This window comes from Staurois parvus, unplaced genomic scaffold (genome assembly GCF_062004578.1).
Source record: "Staurois parvus isolate SC_StPar_1 unplaced genomic scaffold, SC_StPar_1.0 ptg000696l, whole genome shotgun sequence".
Taxonomy (NCBI): Eukaryota; Metazoa; Chordata; class Amphibia; order Anura; family Ranidae; genus Staurois; species Staurois parvus.
This window is the reverse complement of record NW_028318492.1, coordinates 5,667,690-5,687,980: the sequence shown is the minus strand read 5'-3', so window position 1 is coordinate 5,687,980 and position 20,291 is coordinate 5,667,690. Positions and strand designations below refer to the sequence as shown.

The following is a 20,291-nucleotide window of genomic DNA, read 5'->3' as shown; positions in this document are numbered from 1 at the left end:
GAGCAATAACAGCCTTCTGTTTTAACACATTTCTCTCAAGTGCAGGTTTCCATAAAAATGAATACAATGCAAGGTCCACAGAAACATCCTACAAAATAACAAGAAACAGACAGAGAAAAAACCCGACCCAGAAACAGTTTCAGTCTAAATGACTCAAGAAATTTGTATATTGCTGATTCCGATCTGTCCTACTCCAGTGTGATTATCCAGTGGTTGTCTGCTCTAATCCAGTTCAGGCCATCAGTTATGATGGTTGATTCTGGGCACCTTTCATCTATGGGCTGATATTTCTCACTGAAATATAAACTGACTAGGCTGGGTTTTCCCAACCAATCACTGTTTGCTCAAAACAGGTTGGCTACTAGGGATGTCTATTTATTGCATAGGGATGCATGCTTATCTGCCTGTTTCCTCTCAAATACAGTTGCTTTAGGAGCTAGCTTGTGCAGCTAAACTAGAGAATTCCACCTTATGGTTGTGACTAGTTGAAGAGGGAGCTAAAGAATAAACATAACAAGTGAAGAAAATGAATGTAATGCACACCGTTAGACTATGATGATTGAAGAAGGATTAGACTCAATAAATGCTCTAAGGCCTTTCATCAAATGTGATAAAAAAAGCCCTACACCTGCTCATCCTTGCTGTGATTACTGAGCAGCAGGTTCATACTCAAGTTAGTCCTCTTTATTGTTTATTTTTTGCTGACAACACCATACAGAGATCTTAGTTTATGCTTGAAAATCGATGCAAACAATATAGGGTCTTTGCCATTGTATTATGCCTATAGCTATGCTTAGATAGCTTGCCACACTGATCTACCTGTATATATTAGGCTAGGTTCTCACAATTGCACAAGTGTTTCCACTGGGTTTAGAGAACTACTATGTTTTGTATAATTTGTGCTTGTGGCACAATAAACTGTCTTGTTTTCACTTTGGAGTGGTAGTTTGGTTTCCCTGGTATAGTCATATATCTGTTAACTTTCAAAACAATAACAGCAGTTGGTATTCTGACAAGTAAAGTTGTTTAGATGTAAATGTTTGCTAATTACTCACATTTGTAAAGAAGCAACAAAAGGTATGCTGTTAATATTTTATTAGCTTTCCTATTCAAAACTTCAAATATCTGTAGACATACTAGCAGAATATGAGCATCTTACAATAGATACATTTGGTATTTAAAGGATCAACATTCATCCCATCGATATCTTATCCATTTTTAATCCTACTATATAAATGTATATGTTTACCTTTTTTATCTTACCAGTAGACTTTCTTCAAAATATACACATTATACAGCTAAGTAAGAAGCTAAAATATTCAGTCTGTAGCAAGGAATATAATACATAGCAAACCTTCAGTATTTGTCTCCCATTGCATATAGGCTAATATATCCAAATCTCATGATTACCATATGAATCAGGCCTATTATAGCTTTAGGGACCTCTTATTAATTCATCATATCGTTTGAATTATAATAACTCTAAGCTCCAAATCTACTTATCTTCAAATATTGTGCATGAGAGTATTACCTGTGAGCATAAAGAGTCATCTGCAATGCCCAAATTAAACACTTCAGATGGCAATTCAAATGAAATCCTTGTAGTGGAGAACTGCAGTATTGTCTGTAAAACTGTGAAAAAGAAAGACTCATAGGCAAAATATACACATGTTCATATTCAGAGCAAGCACCAAGTTACATCAATTTATTTCAAAACAACATCCCTGAAAGGTTAAAATGTACTCTGCACCTGTACTGTATATTCTGTTTACAGAATAATATTTTATATACGCAAAACCAGCTTAATTATGGGATAATTTAGAAAGACCTTAAAAATTAAAGCTGAACTCCACAATTAGCAAATATTTTCTAAATACAAGTTACATGTATATTGTCACTTAAATCATGGTATCCTTTGTGTATTTCTTCCACATCTGTGCAATAATTAATTGTGAAACTTTGCCTCTGTGCAGGAACTTCATGTACAGTATTGACCAATCACTTTTGCTATCTTTCCTTGTGCAAGGTGACTGGTCTTGTATTCATCCCCTCATTTAGTGGGTGGGCTTGCTTGGTCCCTCCCACAAATCTGAGGTCTGAACAGGCTATGTGCACTCCAGTGATTACGTCATTAACATTAGGTAATATCTGCATTTGCTGCACACAAAGTAGATTTATATCCCGTGGCTGTTGCAAAATGTAGTGAAATTAAAGTTTTTGTGCTTGGATTTCAGCTTTAAAGGATACATCACCTTTAGTAACATGTTACACCAATGTTTAGGGTGTAACATGTCATCAAAGAGCACCTGCCTGTGTCCCTCTGATTTCCTGCTGTGACAATGGGTGGGGGATCTCCTCCCCACATCTGCTGTCACAATTTAAAAAGAACATGGCCAATCGGGGCTCTGCCCTCACAGCCGTGTCATTCATTCACAGCGATATGTGAATGAATGAACTACAACTACCGTCTAAAACCGCAGCAGACAGCTTGTAGTTACCAATGAACTGCGAGAGCGCTAATGAGCACTCTCATTGTTCATTGATCTTCCTGGCCTCCTATAGGAGGTACGGGCAGACAGCTATACTGAGATTCTGCAGAAGCCTGTTGTACCCGTGATCTACTGTTGTATGACACAGTATAATAAATGCACTATATTTAAATATTATATCGTGACAACATTATATGCTAACCCTATGAGTTATCCTGCTTGAATTGTAATGATGTTTAAAGCTCTGAATGCATTAGAAGAACAGAGTGTGAGATATACTGTGCTTTAAGAAACCTAGTAGGGGAGGTGTATGTGATTTAGTTCGAGAGGCATATGTGATTTAAGTCGTACTGCTTTTGAAGTACAGCTCCCTGAATACAGAAGCTGGCATGTCACAGAGTGACAACATCCAAAATAAGGAGATCAAAAGTTCAAGTGTCATGTTCCTGTTTGAAAGTGCAGACATTTTAAGTCTGTAAGTACATTAAAGACAATTTTATTGACATACCCGTAGCATTCACTTTACATGCTGGAGTGATGACATCCACCATTTGAGGCCTGGGAACAACAATATGCTTTTCTGAATGGGTTGGAGTTACAGAAGCAGAGCTGTCAGCATCACTTACTCCACCAGTGAAGTTTATGTTTATGGGAAGCTGGAAGTCATACGCTGCCACCTGCAGGATAAAAATCCATAGTGATGTCGTTGCTTATATTTTCAGAGCCAAAGTCATCAATAAGATAAAGCCAAAACAATAAGAAAAGAAGAGATGTACAAAAGTAACACTAATGAAACAAGACTTGATTAAATGGTCAGTTCATTCAGCACCCAGGTTTTGCATATGAATGGAAGCTGCTGAGCTGAATAATCAATACCTATAACAAGTAAATTGAGCGAGCCAAACTATCAAATTAAAGAAATCCTGTGGGGCATGAACTCCCCCTAGCAAATAATATGCAACTGGGCAAACATCATACACAAACACATTTACAAATATTAAAAAGAAAGTTCATGTCATTTTTCTTTTATTAGTGGGGCTGAGTTATACACTGGTTTCCGAAAACTGCTGTAAACTGCAGAGATCTTCCCAACTTGCATTGGAATCTCACTCCTCCAACTTGGGAGTCTCATTGATTCTTTTGCACTCTCCATGATGTATCATAAAAAATCCCATATTGAATGCGAAAACCCCTTTAGGCTGGATTCATACCACTGCAGTGCATTAATGTGTTAACATGTGTTGCGTTTAGGCAGGCCATTTATTTTAAATGCACTGTCAATGCACAGCAACAAAGGAAGCAGCACACAGGTTCTAATGTGCCTAAACCTTTTATGTCTAGGTTTTGTGTTTTTCTCCATCTAGTCCTGACATTTACACAGTTCTGCCACATAGCATAGCCAACTTGGCCTGTTTTTTCTCTACTGCAGTTGAGCAGTATAGTTAAGTCAGTCATAGATTAATCGAATCAGTAGGCTGCTTGTACTGAAGTTGATCTATCGATCGACTTCAGCATAACCAGCCTGTCAGATTTTTTTTCATGCGATCATTTCTGGCAGCTATAGTGATACTTGCGTTCTGCCAGCAGGAAAGATTCCCTGCCAGCAGAACACATTAGCGCTGCGGGAGGGATTCTTGTACCTGTGGTGGAAGGAAAGAAAATTGCATAATCTATGGACTGCTTTAGGTCACCTCCCTGCCCTCAGCCTATGACTGGTGAGTGAAGGAACAACAGAAGTTTATTCTACTTTTTCATCCTGTCAGCATGTTTCTTGTCAGTTCACGTGCAAGCAGCATGAACTGTGAATCCCACGCTATACAGTATATATTGCTTGGTCACGCAATGAACCAGAAATAATATTTAATTTACTTTTAAATTAGAATTCCAAACAAAAATACTTTGGATAGTTCCAAAAAGTGTCTCCACAAAGGAGGGAGGATGTTTCCCTCACTTTCTGTGCCTTTGATGAAGCAGGCAATCACTCCAGCATACATATTTAATATTGTAGGGAAGCATTCAAATCTTTCCCATGCTTTTACTAAAGCCTGTATTTGCTGTGGAGAAAAATCCCTGAAATAACCACCACTGGAGTTTTTCCCTTTCTACTTTTCTGAATAAGCAGCAAGGATCTCAACCCATTGTATCTGCCCTCTCTCCCTTGAACAAAACCCACCTGATCTTCATGTATCCATTCGGGCATTAAATCTTTTTTAGCCTATTTGCTAAGATCTTTGCATATATCTTCGTATCTGTATTCAATAATGATATTGGTCTATAGCTTGAACACTGGGCGGGATCTTTTCCTTCCTTGTGAATAAGGACCACCTGAGCCTGCAGGGATTCTTGCCTCATATCCATCTCTCCCCACAAGGCGCTGAAATAGGACTTCAATTTAGGTATTAGCAATTCGCTGTATTTTTTATAATATCTAACAGTATATCCATCTGGCCCTGGGCTTTTACCCGTCATGGAGCTTTTTAATGCTATCTTTATTTCTTCATAAGTAATTTCAGAATCTAGGGAGTTCAAAAGATCTTCATTTAATTTTGGTAGACCTGCATTTTTTAAATATATCTTTCTTTTTTCAATAGTTGCTGTTCCATCCTTATCTATTAAGTCTTGGGGGGCAATATTTTAAAGTTTACTGTAATAATCCTTAAACACCTTCGCAATATCTCTAGTTGAGTGAACCAGTTCTCCCTTGGGCTTTTTATTTTATCTATATAATTCCTATTCTTCTTTTTCCTCAAAGCTCTCATTAAAAACTTTCCTGGTCTATACCCCCATCTATACCTTTCACATAACACTTCGTTAAAGACTCTCCTCTTCAATCATATTCTCTAATTCTTCTTTCTTTTTTTTTACTTTCTGCATTATCTCTTTTGTTATATTCTTTTTATGCAACTGTTCAAACTCAGCTAATTCGTTTAGGAGCCCACTCATTTTCTCTCTCCTTTCTCTTTTCTTTCTTGCCCCAATTGCGATAAGGATTCCTCATATATACCTTATGGGCCTCCCACACTGTAGCCACGGACACATCTCCTGTTTCATTTTCCTCAAAATATCTCCTAATCTCCTCTCCAATCTTCCGCTCGGTCTCTTGATCTATTAGAAGTGCCTCATTCAACCTCCATACCGACCCTCCTGGAGGCCTCCTTCCCCATCCTACTTTCATTACAACAGGGGCGTGATCTGAGAGTGACATTACCTCTATTGTTACTTTAACTAACGACTCTATTAATCGGTGATCTATCAGTACGTAGTCCAAACTAGAATACATCTCATGTACCTTTGAGAAGAAGGAATAGTCTCTATCTTTCATGTGCATGATTCTCCAACTGTCCACCAATTGATACTCCCTTATCACTTTCCTCAGTAATCTTAGGGACTTACTCCCCTCCCTTTGTGCAGAAGAAGTTGTATCCATTTGTGGGTCCATACATAAGTTAAAATCCCCAGCTACTATCAAATATCCCTTTCTAAAATCCATCAATCTTTTTAAAACTTTTTTCAAGAATAACTCCGGCTTCTTATTTGGGCAGTAGATGTTAGCAACTGTACATTCAATATCTTGTAGTTTACCTTTCAGGAATAAAAACTTACCATCTGGATCAGTCTTTCTATCCTCCAACTCAAACCTTATATTCTTTGCAAATCCTATAGCTACCCCCTTTGCTCTCTTAATTGGGGAATCTGCATAATACCATGATGGACAGTATCTAGAGTTCAACTTAACGTTTGACTTCAATTCAAAATGCGTTTCCTGCAGGAAAACCACTGAGGCTGTTCTATGTTGTAGTTCCTTAAATAATTTAAACCTTTTTCCTGGACAATTCAACCCGTTTACATTATAAGTTATAAACCGTAAATCTTCCATTTTCTTTATATATTTTCCTTTCTCTCTACCTTCTCCTCTCCCCTTCTTTCTCTGCCCTTGTTACTCCTTTCTTCACACAGGCTGTCAACCATAATACCCTACCGCCACCCCTCCTCCCTCCAATCTACCCCCCTCTCCCTCCCACCCCTCCCTTCTTTTAGGCTTACATTTTGCCTATACATCTTTTGAGGGTCCAAACCCACCATAGATTTACCACCTTGGGGTTGAACTCCACCCATGGATGGTCCCCCCTACTTCCCACCACATCAGATACCCCAATTCTATCTAGTCAATTCGATATGGTCCCAGCAACTCTTAAGGCCTGGAAAAGAAGAGAAAAAAAAGGAAGAGGGGAAGAAAAGAAGAAGGGAAGAAAAGAAGTAGTGAAGAAAAGAAGAAGGGAAGAGGAGAGAGAGAGAGGCGGAGAGAAAAAAAAAAAAACAGCAACAAAAACAAAACCCATCACCCCCCCCCCCCCCTCTATTCCCTATCTCCCTCTTCTAGCAAACTGCCAATCTTCGTTCCCTCTAGCTCCAGAATCTCCTTCTTCAACCTCCCAACCAGGAACCTCTATCATTTGTAAATCAAGTCTGTCGCAGAAGTCTCTTAAGTCCTCGGGGAATCTCAAATACGCTGTAACTCCATTCTTCCATCCAATTAAACACTCCAGAATACCCCATCTATAGTGCACATTCTGCTTTATCATCTGCTCTAACAGGGGTTTCAGAGATCTTCTCCATAATGTCTCTGATGTTATGTCTGCAAAAATCTGTATATTCATTTCTCCATATTTAATAATTGATCTTCCCTTAATCTTTCTCCATATTTCTTCTTTATCTCCCCACTTCTGGAATTGGACAATTATATCTCTTGGTTTCTCTTTTCCAATTCCTTGTTCAATCTTTCCTATCCTGAAAACACCTTCCAGGTTAACCAATTCTGTTTCTGGTCTGTCCATTATGGAGTTTAAAATTTGACAGACCCGGCCTCGTGTTTCTTCTCCCTTTGCAGACTCTGGAACTCCTCTTACCCTAAGATTATTTCTCCTATCCCTGTTTTCTTGTACTTCCATTTTGTAAAGCGATTTTTTTTGGTCTTTCCTAATATATATTGTCCTTTTCTCTAGGTCAGAGATTATTATATATTGGGCATGGTTTTTAACTCTTTCCTCTGTCTCCTCCACCCTCAATAGCATCTGCCCCAAATCACTCCGTATATTTGCCATTTCTTGCTTTATTGTTTTTTCTAAATTCTTGAACATGTCTGCCATCTCTTTCTTGTTTGGTACTTGTAGTTCACTTTCAATATCCCTCATCTCCAAATTTTCTGTAGCTTGCTGGCTACTACATTTCTTTCCCAGGGAGAGTCTAGGGCTACCATCTATACTCATATCCAGTTCACTTTTTTCACCAACACCTTGAGACCTATCTGGAGTCACATTTCCTTGAGACATATTTTTTTTATCATCCCGGTTTGAGACCCCTTTGGCCCACTATTTTTAAAATTTTTATTCTTCATCTCTTCTATGCGTCTTGTTTTTTTCAATAAAGGGACCACAAGGAATAGTACAAATAAGCGCCAGGAACCCAAATTTTATCCAAGCTTATTATTGTCCACTTTTCCACTTAGTTCTCCTTCTAGGTTGCTTTAATTCCTCCTTGTCTCGTTCAGACCCCCCAAGGAATTCCCCTTTCACAAATCCTCTTTTCCCCTTTACACAGCAAACAGTCACTATTGCATAATAATGGCCAGCCCAGGCTGCTCACACTCACCATCCACTAGCTCTTCTTCTGATGAGACAGCCGCAGCCACCAGCAGATTCCTCAACTGTCCAATTCCGTTGCTCTCTTCAGGGGGAGATTCCTCTGGGTCTCTTCAATCTGTCAGGTTCACTCCCCTGTGGATAGGTCACTTCCATTCAGGGGGGGCATACTGCTGAGAGACTTTAGCCGTATTCAATAGGGGCGAACTTGGGTGGGTGAATTGGCATCTTCCTCTCTTCTCTGAACGCCGGCTGACTTTTCCACTACCCAGTGCTTCTCTGCGGCTGGCACGTGATCAAGCCACGCTTCCTCGTCTCCCCGGCAACCCTGCACTCAGCCCGCACTTCCTCCAGCGGGTCTCCAGCATGCCTCCGTTCCGTCCCGATGCCGCGGTCCACCCACTCCTCACCGCTCCCGGGACCACCGTCTCCACTCCGGGACCCACCACACTCAGGTAGGTCCCCGGCCCCTGCGTGTCCAAAATATAGGTATCCAAGGCGGTGGAGAAGCACGTAGAGCACCCACTCCATGCTCTCCTACGCCGCCATAGTTAGGCCCCACCCCCTCGCTGTGCACAACTCTACCCCAAGCTACATCACCAACCTTGTCTCAAAATATTACCCAAATCATCCAATGCTCTCCTACCTGATCTCTAGCTCTCATCACCTCCCCCCATGCTCGCCTCCAGGACTTCTCCAGAGCCTCTCTCTTCCTTGGGAAACCTCTACCTTAATCTGCTTGGCTATCTCCTACACTTTCCATCTTTAGACGATCCGTGAACACTCAAATCTTCAGGGAAGCCTTTCCTGTCTATACTTAACAGCTGAACTTCTACTTTCTTCATCAACTGACCCACACATAGGTTTTATCTGTGGTAGTGACCCTCCCTATTAGATTATAAGCACTAACAAGTACAGCCCTCCTACCCTCCTGTATTGAATTGTAATGAAATTGTACTATATCCTTTTATATTGAAAGTGCTGCACAGAATGACTGTTGGAGTTATATAAAACCTGTATAATAATAAAGAAGAGAGAACTCCCTGGAACGTGGGAAAAACTTGGAAAATGCAATTGCAGTATCCAACAGAGAGCTGACAAGGATACTTGCTCTCTATTATAATTGGTTCCTTAATGTGGAACTACACAGAATCTGAGCACCACAAACCAAGAAAGTTATTTAATTCATTTTTAATATTCAAAGCAAACTCCCCCATTCTTTGCTCAGGCATGAAGGCAGGAGGTTGTGCTTAGCTGAGAAAACCCCTTCTCCCATCGTCCTCTTAAAAATAGTAAATGTTGAGAGTGAAGTTCCACTTTATGTGATTCTCTATAGTTTAATACCCTAAAACTGAGAATTAAAAATAGTAAACTGGGAATTCTGATTTTATTTTCACAAATGACCAGTGTTACAGCAAAGCAACTGTCTCCACAACGCTCCAGCTTAATGATCCACTTTAAATACCTTTATAACACTTAATTTTTCTGTTCTCAATTTTCTGTAATCCTTATACAGTATGTGTTTGTATCCATCCTCCAAACACAGTAAATTACCATCCAGAGAAATCTTTCTATGTGCAAAAAGCCTCTTTCATATTAAAAGGATGCATTGTGAGACTTGTAACCTTTAAAAAAAGCAGTCATCACCACTATTTTATATTCCTGTTTTGTATACCAACTTACAGAACAGTATTGCAACCGCAGAACTGAATTACTAAAATTAAACTGTTGATAATGCATCTTTATAATAATTAGCTATCGCTAATGAACAAGAGTTAGTCTTAATTATTCTAGAGCTACATCTTATTTGAAGCTTAACATTCGACCTTGTGCTGATTTTTAATGTAATGATAACAAAGAATATAGTAGGAGGATATCTGCAGGTTAAGATGCTACTTATAAATACTAATGAGACAATAACGTTTAATAACTGTATTCATTACACCTCGAGTTGATATGGCTCCCGTGGTTCATTATAGTAAAATTATAGTGACTTTAGTTCTGTGTGGAACACAGTATATCTGCGTGAAAAGAATGACAATTTAGTGCTTAAATATTTAAACTGTTTTAAGAGGAACCAGTTGTGCCTCAGAAGTACAATGTGATAATAACGCCTTTGAACATAAGAATCTTCCCTGCTGGTCTCCTTTTATTTCTGCGTTATAAAGGAGTTGTAACACCATGGATGCACTAGGCATGTCTCCAGAGAGCACAAAATGATAGCTTAGGAACAGCATGGTGGGGCCACAGGAAGTATCAGCATAGACACTTCACAGCATATCAAAGTAATGAGAGAACAGTATGGAGTATGTGATGTAAAGTAATGAGGCACTTTGTGTGCTTTTCAGGACTTTTTATGTTGCTGTCAAAAATATAAAAATGTTTACAATTGTGGGGTTGTATCAAATGAAGCACTTTGACATGGACGTTATTTGGGAAACCCATGTAATATATTCCTTAAAATATCTTCAATAAATTCAATCAGATTTTAGAAGTTACACTAATGGACAACCTTACCTCCTAAAGACTTTAAATACCTACATGTGCACTATATTGCCAAAAGTATTGGGATGCCTGTTTTTACATGCGCATGAACTTTAATGGCATCCCAGTCTTAGTCCACAGGGTTCAATATTGAGTTGGCCCACCCTTTTCAGCTATAACAGCTTCAACTCTTCTGGGAAGGCTGTCCACAAGGTTTAGGAGTGTGTCTATGGGAATGTTTGACCATTCTTCCAGAAGCGAATTTATGAGGTCAGAACTCTGTGCAAGCCAGTCAAGTTCCTCCACCCCAAACTTGCTCATCCATGTCTTTATGGACCTTGCTTTGTGCACTGATGAGCAGCCATGCTGGAACAGGAAGGAACCATCCCCAAACTGTTCTCACAAAGTTGGGAGCATGAAATTGTCCAAAATGTCTTGGTTTGCTGACGCCTTAAGAATTCCCTTCACTGGAACTAAGGGGCCAAGCCCAACCCCTGAAAAACAACCCCACACCATAATCCCCCCCCCCCAACTTTACACTTGGCACAATGCAGTCAGGCAAGTACAGTTCTCCTTGCAACCGCCAAGCCCAGATACGGCCATCGGATTACCAGACAGAGAAGTGTGATTCATCACTCCAGAAAACACGTCTCCACTGCTCTGGAGTCCAGTGGTGGCGTGCTTTACATCACTGCATCCGACACTTTACATTGCACTTGGTGATGTAAGGCTTGGATGCAGCTGCTTGGCCATGGAAACCCATTCTATGAAGTTCTCTACTGTTGTGCTAATCTGAAGGTCACAGGAAGTTTGGAGGTCTTTAGCTATTGACTCTTCTCTGCCTTCAACTCTCTACTCTCTCCACCCCCACCTCCACCCAGCACCTCACTCACTGCCCTTGAGATTGCCAATCACTTCAAAAACAAAATTGACACAATTCGCAAGGACATTGCCGCAACTCACACGCCCTCTCAACCTGTCGCAACTCACACGCCCTCTCAACCTGTCCCCTCTCACACAGCTACCCCCTTATCCCCCTTCCCCCTCGACATAACCCGCAGGGACTTCGTCGCTGCTCAAACTCTCTCCAACCCCCTTCACCCTCACTCAGCTACCCCCTCATCACCCCTCTCCCACGGCCCCACCACTGCTGTGACCTCCTCTTCCACCCCACCCTACATTCCTCATACTGAAGCTCCCCCAACACTCCACACCTTTGACCTTACTACCATCGAGGAAGTCTCCAAGACCCTCTCTGATGCCCGCCTCACCACCTGCCCCCTCGACCCTATCCCCTCACAACTCCTACGACCTTCCTCCTCCTCCATCCTACGCTCCCTCACCCACATCTTCAATCTCTCCCTCTCCTCAGGCACTTTCCCCTCCCCTCTGAAACATGCACACATCACCCCCATACTTAAAAAGCCCTCCCTGGACCCCAATGACCCGAACAACCTCAGACCCATCTCCCTGCTCCCATTTACATCTAAACTCCTCGAGCGCCTAGTCTACACCCGCCTATGCTCTCACCTCAACGACAACAACCTCCTCGATCCCCTACAGTCCGGCTTCCGTCCCCTACACTCCACCGAAACTGCCTTACTCAAACTCTCCAACGACCTGCTAACCGCCAAAGCTAATGGACACTATTCAGTGCTCCTACTCCTTGACCTCTCTGCGGCCTTCGACACAGTCGACCACCCCCTCCTCCTCAAAAAACTACACTCCCTCGGCCTCAGAGATTCTGCTCTCTCCTGGATCTCATCCTACCTGTCACAACGCTCTTTCAGCGTTACCTATAATGCTACCACCTCCCCCTCACTCCCCCTCTCTGTTGGGGTCCCTCAAGGCTCTGTCCTCGGGCCCCTTCTCTTCTCCATCTATACCTCCTCCCTTGGCCAACTCATACACTCTCACGGCTTCAACTACCACCTCTATGCCGACGACACACAAATCTATCTCTCAACCCCCCACCTCACCCCCTTGGTCTCAGCCCGAATCACACACCTACTGAGCGACATATCAGACTGGATGTCGCTCCACTTCCTTAAATTGAACCTCTCCAAAACCGAGTTTCTTGTCTTCCCCCCAGCCTGGACACCACCCCCCATTGATTTCTCCGTCACATCCAACAACGCTACCATCAAACCCGCCCTGCAGGCCAGAGTACTGGGTGTCATTCTGGACTCCAACCTATCCTTCCAGCCCCAAGTCCAATCTTTAACAAACTCGTGCAGACTCCACCTCCGCAACATCGCCAAAATCCGCACGTTCCTAACCCCAGAAACCACTAAACAGCTCATCCACTCCCTCATCATATCACGACTCGACTACTGCAACTCCCTCCTCACTGGCCTGCCTCGCCGCTGGCTATCCCCTCTTCAGTCCATCCTGAACACGGCTGCCAGACTCATTCACCTTTCCAACCGCTCTGTCTCCGCCACCCCCCTCTGCCAATCCCTCCACTGGCTTCCGATTGCGCAACGGATCAAATTCAAAATCCTAACGCTGACGTACAAAGCTGTCCACCATACTGCCCCGAACTACATCACTGACCTAATATCCAAGTACCGCCCAGCACGCACACTCCGCTCCTCACAAGACCTCCTTCTCTCTAGTTCCCTGGTCTCCTCCTCTCATGCCCGCCTCCAGGACTTCTCCAGGGTGTCACCTATCCTCTGGAACTCCCTGCCCCAACCCATCAGATTATCACCTACTCTCCTCTCCTTTAGGCGCACCCTGAAAACCCATCTCTTCAGGGAAGCCTACCCCACCCCCTGCTAACTTGCCTCCCTCCTCCACTCTTCCTACCACTCCATCCCCCACAGCTATCTCCTCCTGTGCCACCACCCCCTCCCTCCTAGATTGTAAGCTCGAAAGAGCAGGGCCCTTGATCCCCTCATGTTTTGCATTGTATTGGTATTGTTCTGTCACATGTTCTGTCTCCCTTTGTAATGTACAGCGCTGAGCGAACTATTGGCGCTTTATAAATACTGTATAATAATAATAATAATAATAATATTGAGCCTGCAGACAGTTGGCAACTTCTGCGCACTGTGTGCTTCAGCATGCGCTGACCCTGATGTCATTTTATGTGGCCTACCACTTTGTGGCTGAGTTGCTGTTGTTCTCAGCTGCTTCCACTTTGTTATAATACCACTAACAGTTGACCGTGGAATATTTAAAAGTAAAGAAATTTCACGGATGGACTTACTGCACAGGTGGCAACCTATCACGGTACCACGCTTGAATTCACTGAGCTCCTGAGAGCGATCCATTCTTTCACAAATATTTGTAGATGCAGTCTGCATGTCTAGGTGCTTGATTTTATACACCTGTGGTCATGGAGGTGATTTGAACACCTGAATCCAGTGATTTGGAGGGGTGTCCTAATACTTTTAGCAATATAGTGTATGTATATTGTTGTTAACTGTCTATAGCAGCATGCAAAAAATTTTAAATCAGTGAAATAAGCTAATACCTTTACAGCTGAGAATGAAGAAGTCAGTAGAAGCAAGAAATAAATATATCTATATACCAGAACCTTGGTTTCCATACTTCAATATCCAAAAAACCTTTTTAACAAAAACTTGGAAACTTTCTTCCAGGTCTGTGTGCCTGGAAAAGGGCCCAGGAAGCTAATCCTTATCTACAGCAAAAGGAAATCAAGGACATGCTTAGATTAATCTCATGCATATGAAGGCATTCAGTACCTCCCTCTTACAACTCCTCAGATGTCTGATCATGAATTGGAACTTGTGTGGTCTTTCCAATCAGTGCTGCACTCAACACAATAAGCTACCACTTATTATGCTATAGCTTCCTTTATGTAATCCTACACCTACACCACAGGTTAGAAAATAGATTGTGTACTTCTGACAGTAAGGAACTATATGTAGTGCTCAGTAAATAACTAAAAAGCACTTTTTCGCATTAGCATTCCTGTAAAAAACAAATCCACTTTTCATTTTTGCTAGTGCAATTACACCTGTAATCTGTCTGTATACTGACATCAGTCAGGTAAAATTTGAAATCAGACTTATAAAAAGACTACCAGGGGTGTAAGGGGAGCCAGCCATACATGGAATGAAATTCGGACAGTTCAGCTGGATAAATTGTAATCAACCTATCTACTGACCGACTTCTGTACAACCAGCCTGTTGGGTTTCTTTTGAATCAGCTTGCTATGTGGGCACCTGAGCAGGCATGTTCCCAAGTCACTGCTCCATGTGTCCATTCACACACAGAGCTGTGGCTCAGCCCCGCCCCCTTTCTCTTCTCATTGGCTCACTGGCTGTGATTGCCAACAACGGGAGCAGATGGCTCCTGCTGCTGTCTCAGCCAATGAGGAGAGGGAGTCCTAGGATATCCAAGACTCCACTGCACATCGCTGGATCGAGAGGGTGCTTAGGTGAGTGTTAGTGGGGGCAGTGGGGGATGCTGCACAGAAAACTTTTTTTACCTTCATGCATTGAATGCATGAAGGTAAAAAACCTTGAGCCTTTACAACCACTTTAATGTATGGTCAGCTTTAGGCAATATAACAAGTTTGAAGGGAATTACCCACCACTATGGCTATGCTTATTAGTAGTCCAAAAAGCAGACAAGAAGTGAGGCAGGCAAGACATCTGCAACACACTGCCCACATGCCTTGAACACAGGCTCTGAACACACTGACCATACTCCTTGAACATAGGCTCTTATGACACTGACCACACTCCTTCAACATAGGCTCTGACCACTCTGACCACACTCCTTAAAGAGGAGTTCCACCCAAAAGTTGAAGCTCCATTTGTTTGCCTTCCCCCTCCACTGCCATGTTTGACACCTTTAGGGGAGGTGTCAGGAATGGACTTGCCAGCAATGGTGGGACTCACCTGCCTTGTGGGCTGCATTACCAGGGCTGGCCAGCGGGTGCTCTCAGCAATCAGAGACTCAACCCTGTAGTCAGCCAAACACCTGAAGCTGATTATGCAGGTGTATTTAAGGGATGGCCAGACCTGCAGTCTGTGCCTTGGTGTGTGCTTTTCTATGGGCCCCTGTTCCTGTCTGACTGATTCGTTGCTGACCCTGCCTGATCCGGACCTCTGCTGACTTCTCCTGTTTGATCCCTGGCTTGTGACCCCGACCACTCTCTGCCTGACCCCCTGTACCTACCTGCCCGTTAGTTGCTGTACCCGGCTCGTGACCTGACTACTCTCTGCCTGCTCCTCCTGTTCCTACCTGCCCGATTGTTATTGACCCGGCCTGCCTGACGACGCTTGCATTGTATGTATTGTTATCTGTGGGTGGTTTGGTTTGGTTCGTTTGCACTGTGTTATATTTTAGTATTGCACTGCATTTATGTATTGTTAGTGTTAATAAATTATATTGTTTATAACATATCTGAAGCCTGCGTTTCCCTGCGTCAGTTCACATACCTCTGGTCATACCCTGGAGCCCTGACAGGAGGAGCAAGTACCTGGTTTTGACAGGTACCTGCTCCCACTTCTGGCTCAGTTTGCTGCGGTGAAGTGAGCTGGCAGTTTGGCTCCCTCCTTCCTCCTGCAGTATCCTGGTAACCTTCACAGGTCCCGGGAAAATGCCAGACCAATCAGGAGGCGCAGTGCGACTCGTGCATGCGCAGTGGGCACCCGGCTGTGAAGGCACAAGCTGTCACAGCCTGGTGCCTACAGTTGAGATCATGGTACAGTGGAGAGAAGCAGAGAAGGAATGACACGGGTGAGCACATCCCTGGACCCTGGGACAGGTAAGTGTGTGTTTATTAAAAGTCAGCAGCTACAGTTTTTGTAGCTGCTGACTTTTAATAAACACAAAAATGGCTGGAACTCTGCTTTAAGAAGTTATGCTAGACAGCACTGTCCAGTATTGTACAATTTTTTTCGTGTACATATTTTATTTTGTTTTAATCACTTGAGCTCCGTAAGGTTTTGTCCCCTGCTGACCACAGCAATAATTATGTTTCTATTCAGCACTGTGCTACTTTAAACATCTCCAGCCTGCCATGTAAGGAAATGATGGATGGGCGGGGCTCTCTCGTTCTGGAAGAACGTTATAGGACTTCCTCCCACTCTAGCTGCGCATGTCCCTTGGACACAGCCCATCATCGATCGAGGTAAAGAGCCATTGGTTGTGAAATTTACGTCCTTTTTTTCCCACAAATAGAGCTTTCTTTCGGTATTTGATTGACTGTGCATTTTTTATTTTTTGCGCTATAAACAAAAAAAGACCGACAATTTTGAGAAAAAAACAATATTTTTGACTTTTTGCTATTAAACATGTACAGTAAAAAATTTTTAAAAATCTAATGTCATAAATTTAGGCCAAAATGTATTCTGCTACATGTCTTTGCTAAAAAAAATCCTAATGCGTGTAAATTGATTGGTTTACATGAAAGTTATAGCGATTACAAATGGCGGTATCGATACTGGAATTTTTTTTTTTCACATACTAGTAATGGCGGCGATCAGTGACTTATAGCGGGACTGCGGTGGGCATTCTGATACTGGGGGGAAGTGACTTGGTGTCACTGACATCCCCAGTGACACCAATACAGTGATCAGTACTAATATAAAGCACTGACACTGTACTAATGGCACTGGGCAGGAAGGGGTTAACATCTGGGGTGATCAAAGGGTTAACTGTGTGCTGTGTGTGTTTTACTAAGTGTGCAGTGGGCAGAAGCTGACAGGGGAGAGATCTCTGTTGTTTATACACAGGTCTTTTCCTCGCCGGAGATACTCGGCGATCACCGAGTGCCGGCAAGTAATCACCGGATGGGACCCGGTGAATGACAGTCGAGGTCGCGAATGATGGTGCAGGTAGGACGCACATGTGGCACGCATGCGCCCCCTACCTAGAACTGCAAAATCACATATATATACACATGATTGCATGAACCTGTGCCGCCCTGCAGCAGTAATTCTGCTATAGGGTGGCTCCTCACCCTGGTTAATCACCCAGTGTTTACCATTTCAGCAGTATGACTAGTCCAATCTAACATCAAAAGCTATAGTTAATTGCATAAAACACAACGAAAAGGAAAATGTAACTAACAATTGCTACTGATTTAACTGATATTGGACTTTGATGGTGAAAATCTATCATTTCATATTTGGTTCATGTTCTGTGAGGATTTACGTTTACTGTTCAGTTGTCTGATGACCGCATTTAACCCTACTGTCAACTATTGGTCTGTAGTAGGTAAGTAAAAGATCATCATTCACAGAAATTAACATTATCTTCTATAAGTGCATGCACCTTTGCAGCCCAGTTTGAGAACCTCATACTGTGTTCCCATTCACACAGCACACCTAAAAAAAATTAAAAACTATTTAGGATTTAGGTCTAGGATATTACAATTGACTCTATAGGCAGAATATCTTGCAATATGGTTAAGGACACCTTAGGGACAGATTGGTTTATTAGTGAATTGATATACAATGTGCCATCTAAAGCTAGCCATACATGGGTCTGTATTTTTCATTCAGCAGGTTGAACAAAAAAAAGTGACCAATTCCAACATCCATACACTGGAAGTGAATAGGGGAATCCTCCCTTTTACACTACTGTATTCTGACAGTGGGGAGACTCTCCTGCTGTCAGAATACACAGATCCACACTGCAGCCATTGGCCATCTAAAGATGGCCATACATACAGTAGGTCAGATGTTTATATGGTTAGGGACAGATTGGTTTATTAGTGCATTGATATACAATGTGCCATTTAGAGATGCCTATAGATAGGTGAGATTTTTTTTTCGTTCAGCCATTCGGGTGGAACAAAAAAAAAAAACATAACCAATTCCCACATCCACACACTCAAGGTGAACGATGTAATCCTCCCTTATACTACTGTATTCTGATAGTGGGAAGATTGCTGATCGAGTGTCTTTTATCCAACAGGGAGGTTCAACAGAAGTTGTTCGGTAGATCAACTTTTGTTCATCTGAGAGCCACACATGGATCGAAATTTGTGCTGTCCCTGCTGAAGCAGTCAAATTTTAATCCAACTATAGCCATCTTAAGCCTTAATATCTTTAAAGCCAAGGTTTAGGTAAAATTATGATTTTAATAAACAAGAGACATTAAAAAGCAACATCCTTTTATGTAATAGAAGGGGGAGTGGGGTGTTTTTGGCCCAGTAAGAAGGGCATTCTAGTGTGGTAATGCTGCTATTCCATAGATACAGTCCAGGGAGTAAGGTTTTGTTCACATGGGCATACTTAAATGATACATTTAGGGTTTTTAAACGGATAGTTCACCTTTACAAAAAAACTGCCTATGCAGGTAAGGGGTGTTTGTAGGTCTGACTAAAGTTTAATAATGTCCTTGCTATAGGTGTATGCCTTTTACATAACTTGCAAAACTTGCCTGGAATACTCCCAGGCCATAGCTAAGTGAGGCCTGGTTGTTACTGCTCACCTCCACCATCACAGGAGTGACTGTTTTCTCTGATTCTGACTCCCTCGCATGCTCTTTATTTTCTCTGATGCAGTAGTTTTGAGCTCATCATTTGAGAACTCACTCCAGTGATGAGAAGATGAGCAGTAATGAGTAGGCCTCATTTAGCAACGTCCTGAGAGTATTCCAGTAAGGCTTCAGGAGATACATAAATGGCCTACACCTATAACAAGGGCATTATTCAACTTTAGCCAAAGCTGTACAGTATGTCTCTATCTTCAGACATTCAGGCACCCACTATCTGCGTAAACAGTTTTTTGGTAAAGGTGAACTAACCCTTTAACCACCTCCCGCCCGCCATATAGTAAAATGAGGGCGCAAGGTGGTTCTCTCGTTCTGGGAGGATGTCATATGATGTCCTCCCATTATCACCGCGCATGCACGGTTCAGGGAGCGCGCAGTGCGGCGATCGGGGGTGCGCTGTGTCCCTCAGACACAGTGGATCACTGATCCACGGAAAAGAGCCGAAGATGTCGGCTCGGTCATGTGATCAGCTGTGTCCAATCACAGCTGATCACATGTAAACAGGGAAATGCTGGTTATCGGAATTTCTCTCCTCACGAGCTGTCACGCTGACAGCTCGAGAGGAGAGGAAAGCTGGTAATCGGCATTCCGAGGAGGGGACATGTACACTGATCATCAGGGCACTGATTATCAGTGTGCCCTGATGATAAGTGTGGCCCCAGAAGTGCCACCTGTCAGTGTCCATCAGTGCCAGCTGTCAGTGCTGAACAGTGCCACGTGCCAGTGCCCATCAGTGCACATCAATGCCACATATCAGTGCCCATCTGAGCTGCCTTTCAGTGTCACCCATCAGTGCCAGTCAGTGCCACCTATCAATGCCAAACAGTGCCACCTATCAGTGCCAGTCAGTGCCACCTATCAGTGCCAGTCAGTGCCGACTATCAGTGTGCATCAGTGCCACCTATCAGTGCCAATCAGTGCCGCCTAACAGTGCCAGTCAGTGCCGCCTAACAGTGCCAGTCAGTGCCACCTATCAGTGCTGCCTATTAGTGCCGCCTATCAGTGCTGCCTTTCAGTGCCCATCAGTGATGCCTGTCAATGCCCATTAGTGCCACCTACCAGTTCCTCCTCATCAGTGCCACCTATCAGTGTCCATCAGTGTAGCCTATCAGTGCCCATCACTGCAGCCTCATTAGCGCACATCAGTGAAGGAGAAAAATCACTTATTTACAAAATGTTATAACAAAAACTA

At 42.9% G+C, this 20,291-nt stretch overlaps 1 protein-coding gene across 1 annotated transcript in view; it reads right to left on the bottom strand.

Moving 5' to 3' along the window:
- CFAP47 (cilia and flagella associated protein 47) overlaps positions 1–20,291 on the bottom strand; it is a 772,366-nt gene that overhangs the window by 638,399 nt on the left and 113,676 nt on the right. Inside the window, exons 23-24 of the mRNA XM_089653003.1 lie at positions 2,998–3,166; positions 1,532–1,632 (exon numbers count right to left, since the gene is read on the bottom strand). Coding sequence (XP_089509129.1) covers positions 1,532–1,632; positions 2,998–3,166 — 270 coding nt within the window. The remainder of the gene's footprint in view (positions 1–1,531; positions 1,633–2,997; positions 3,167–20,291) is intronic.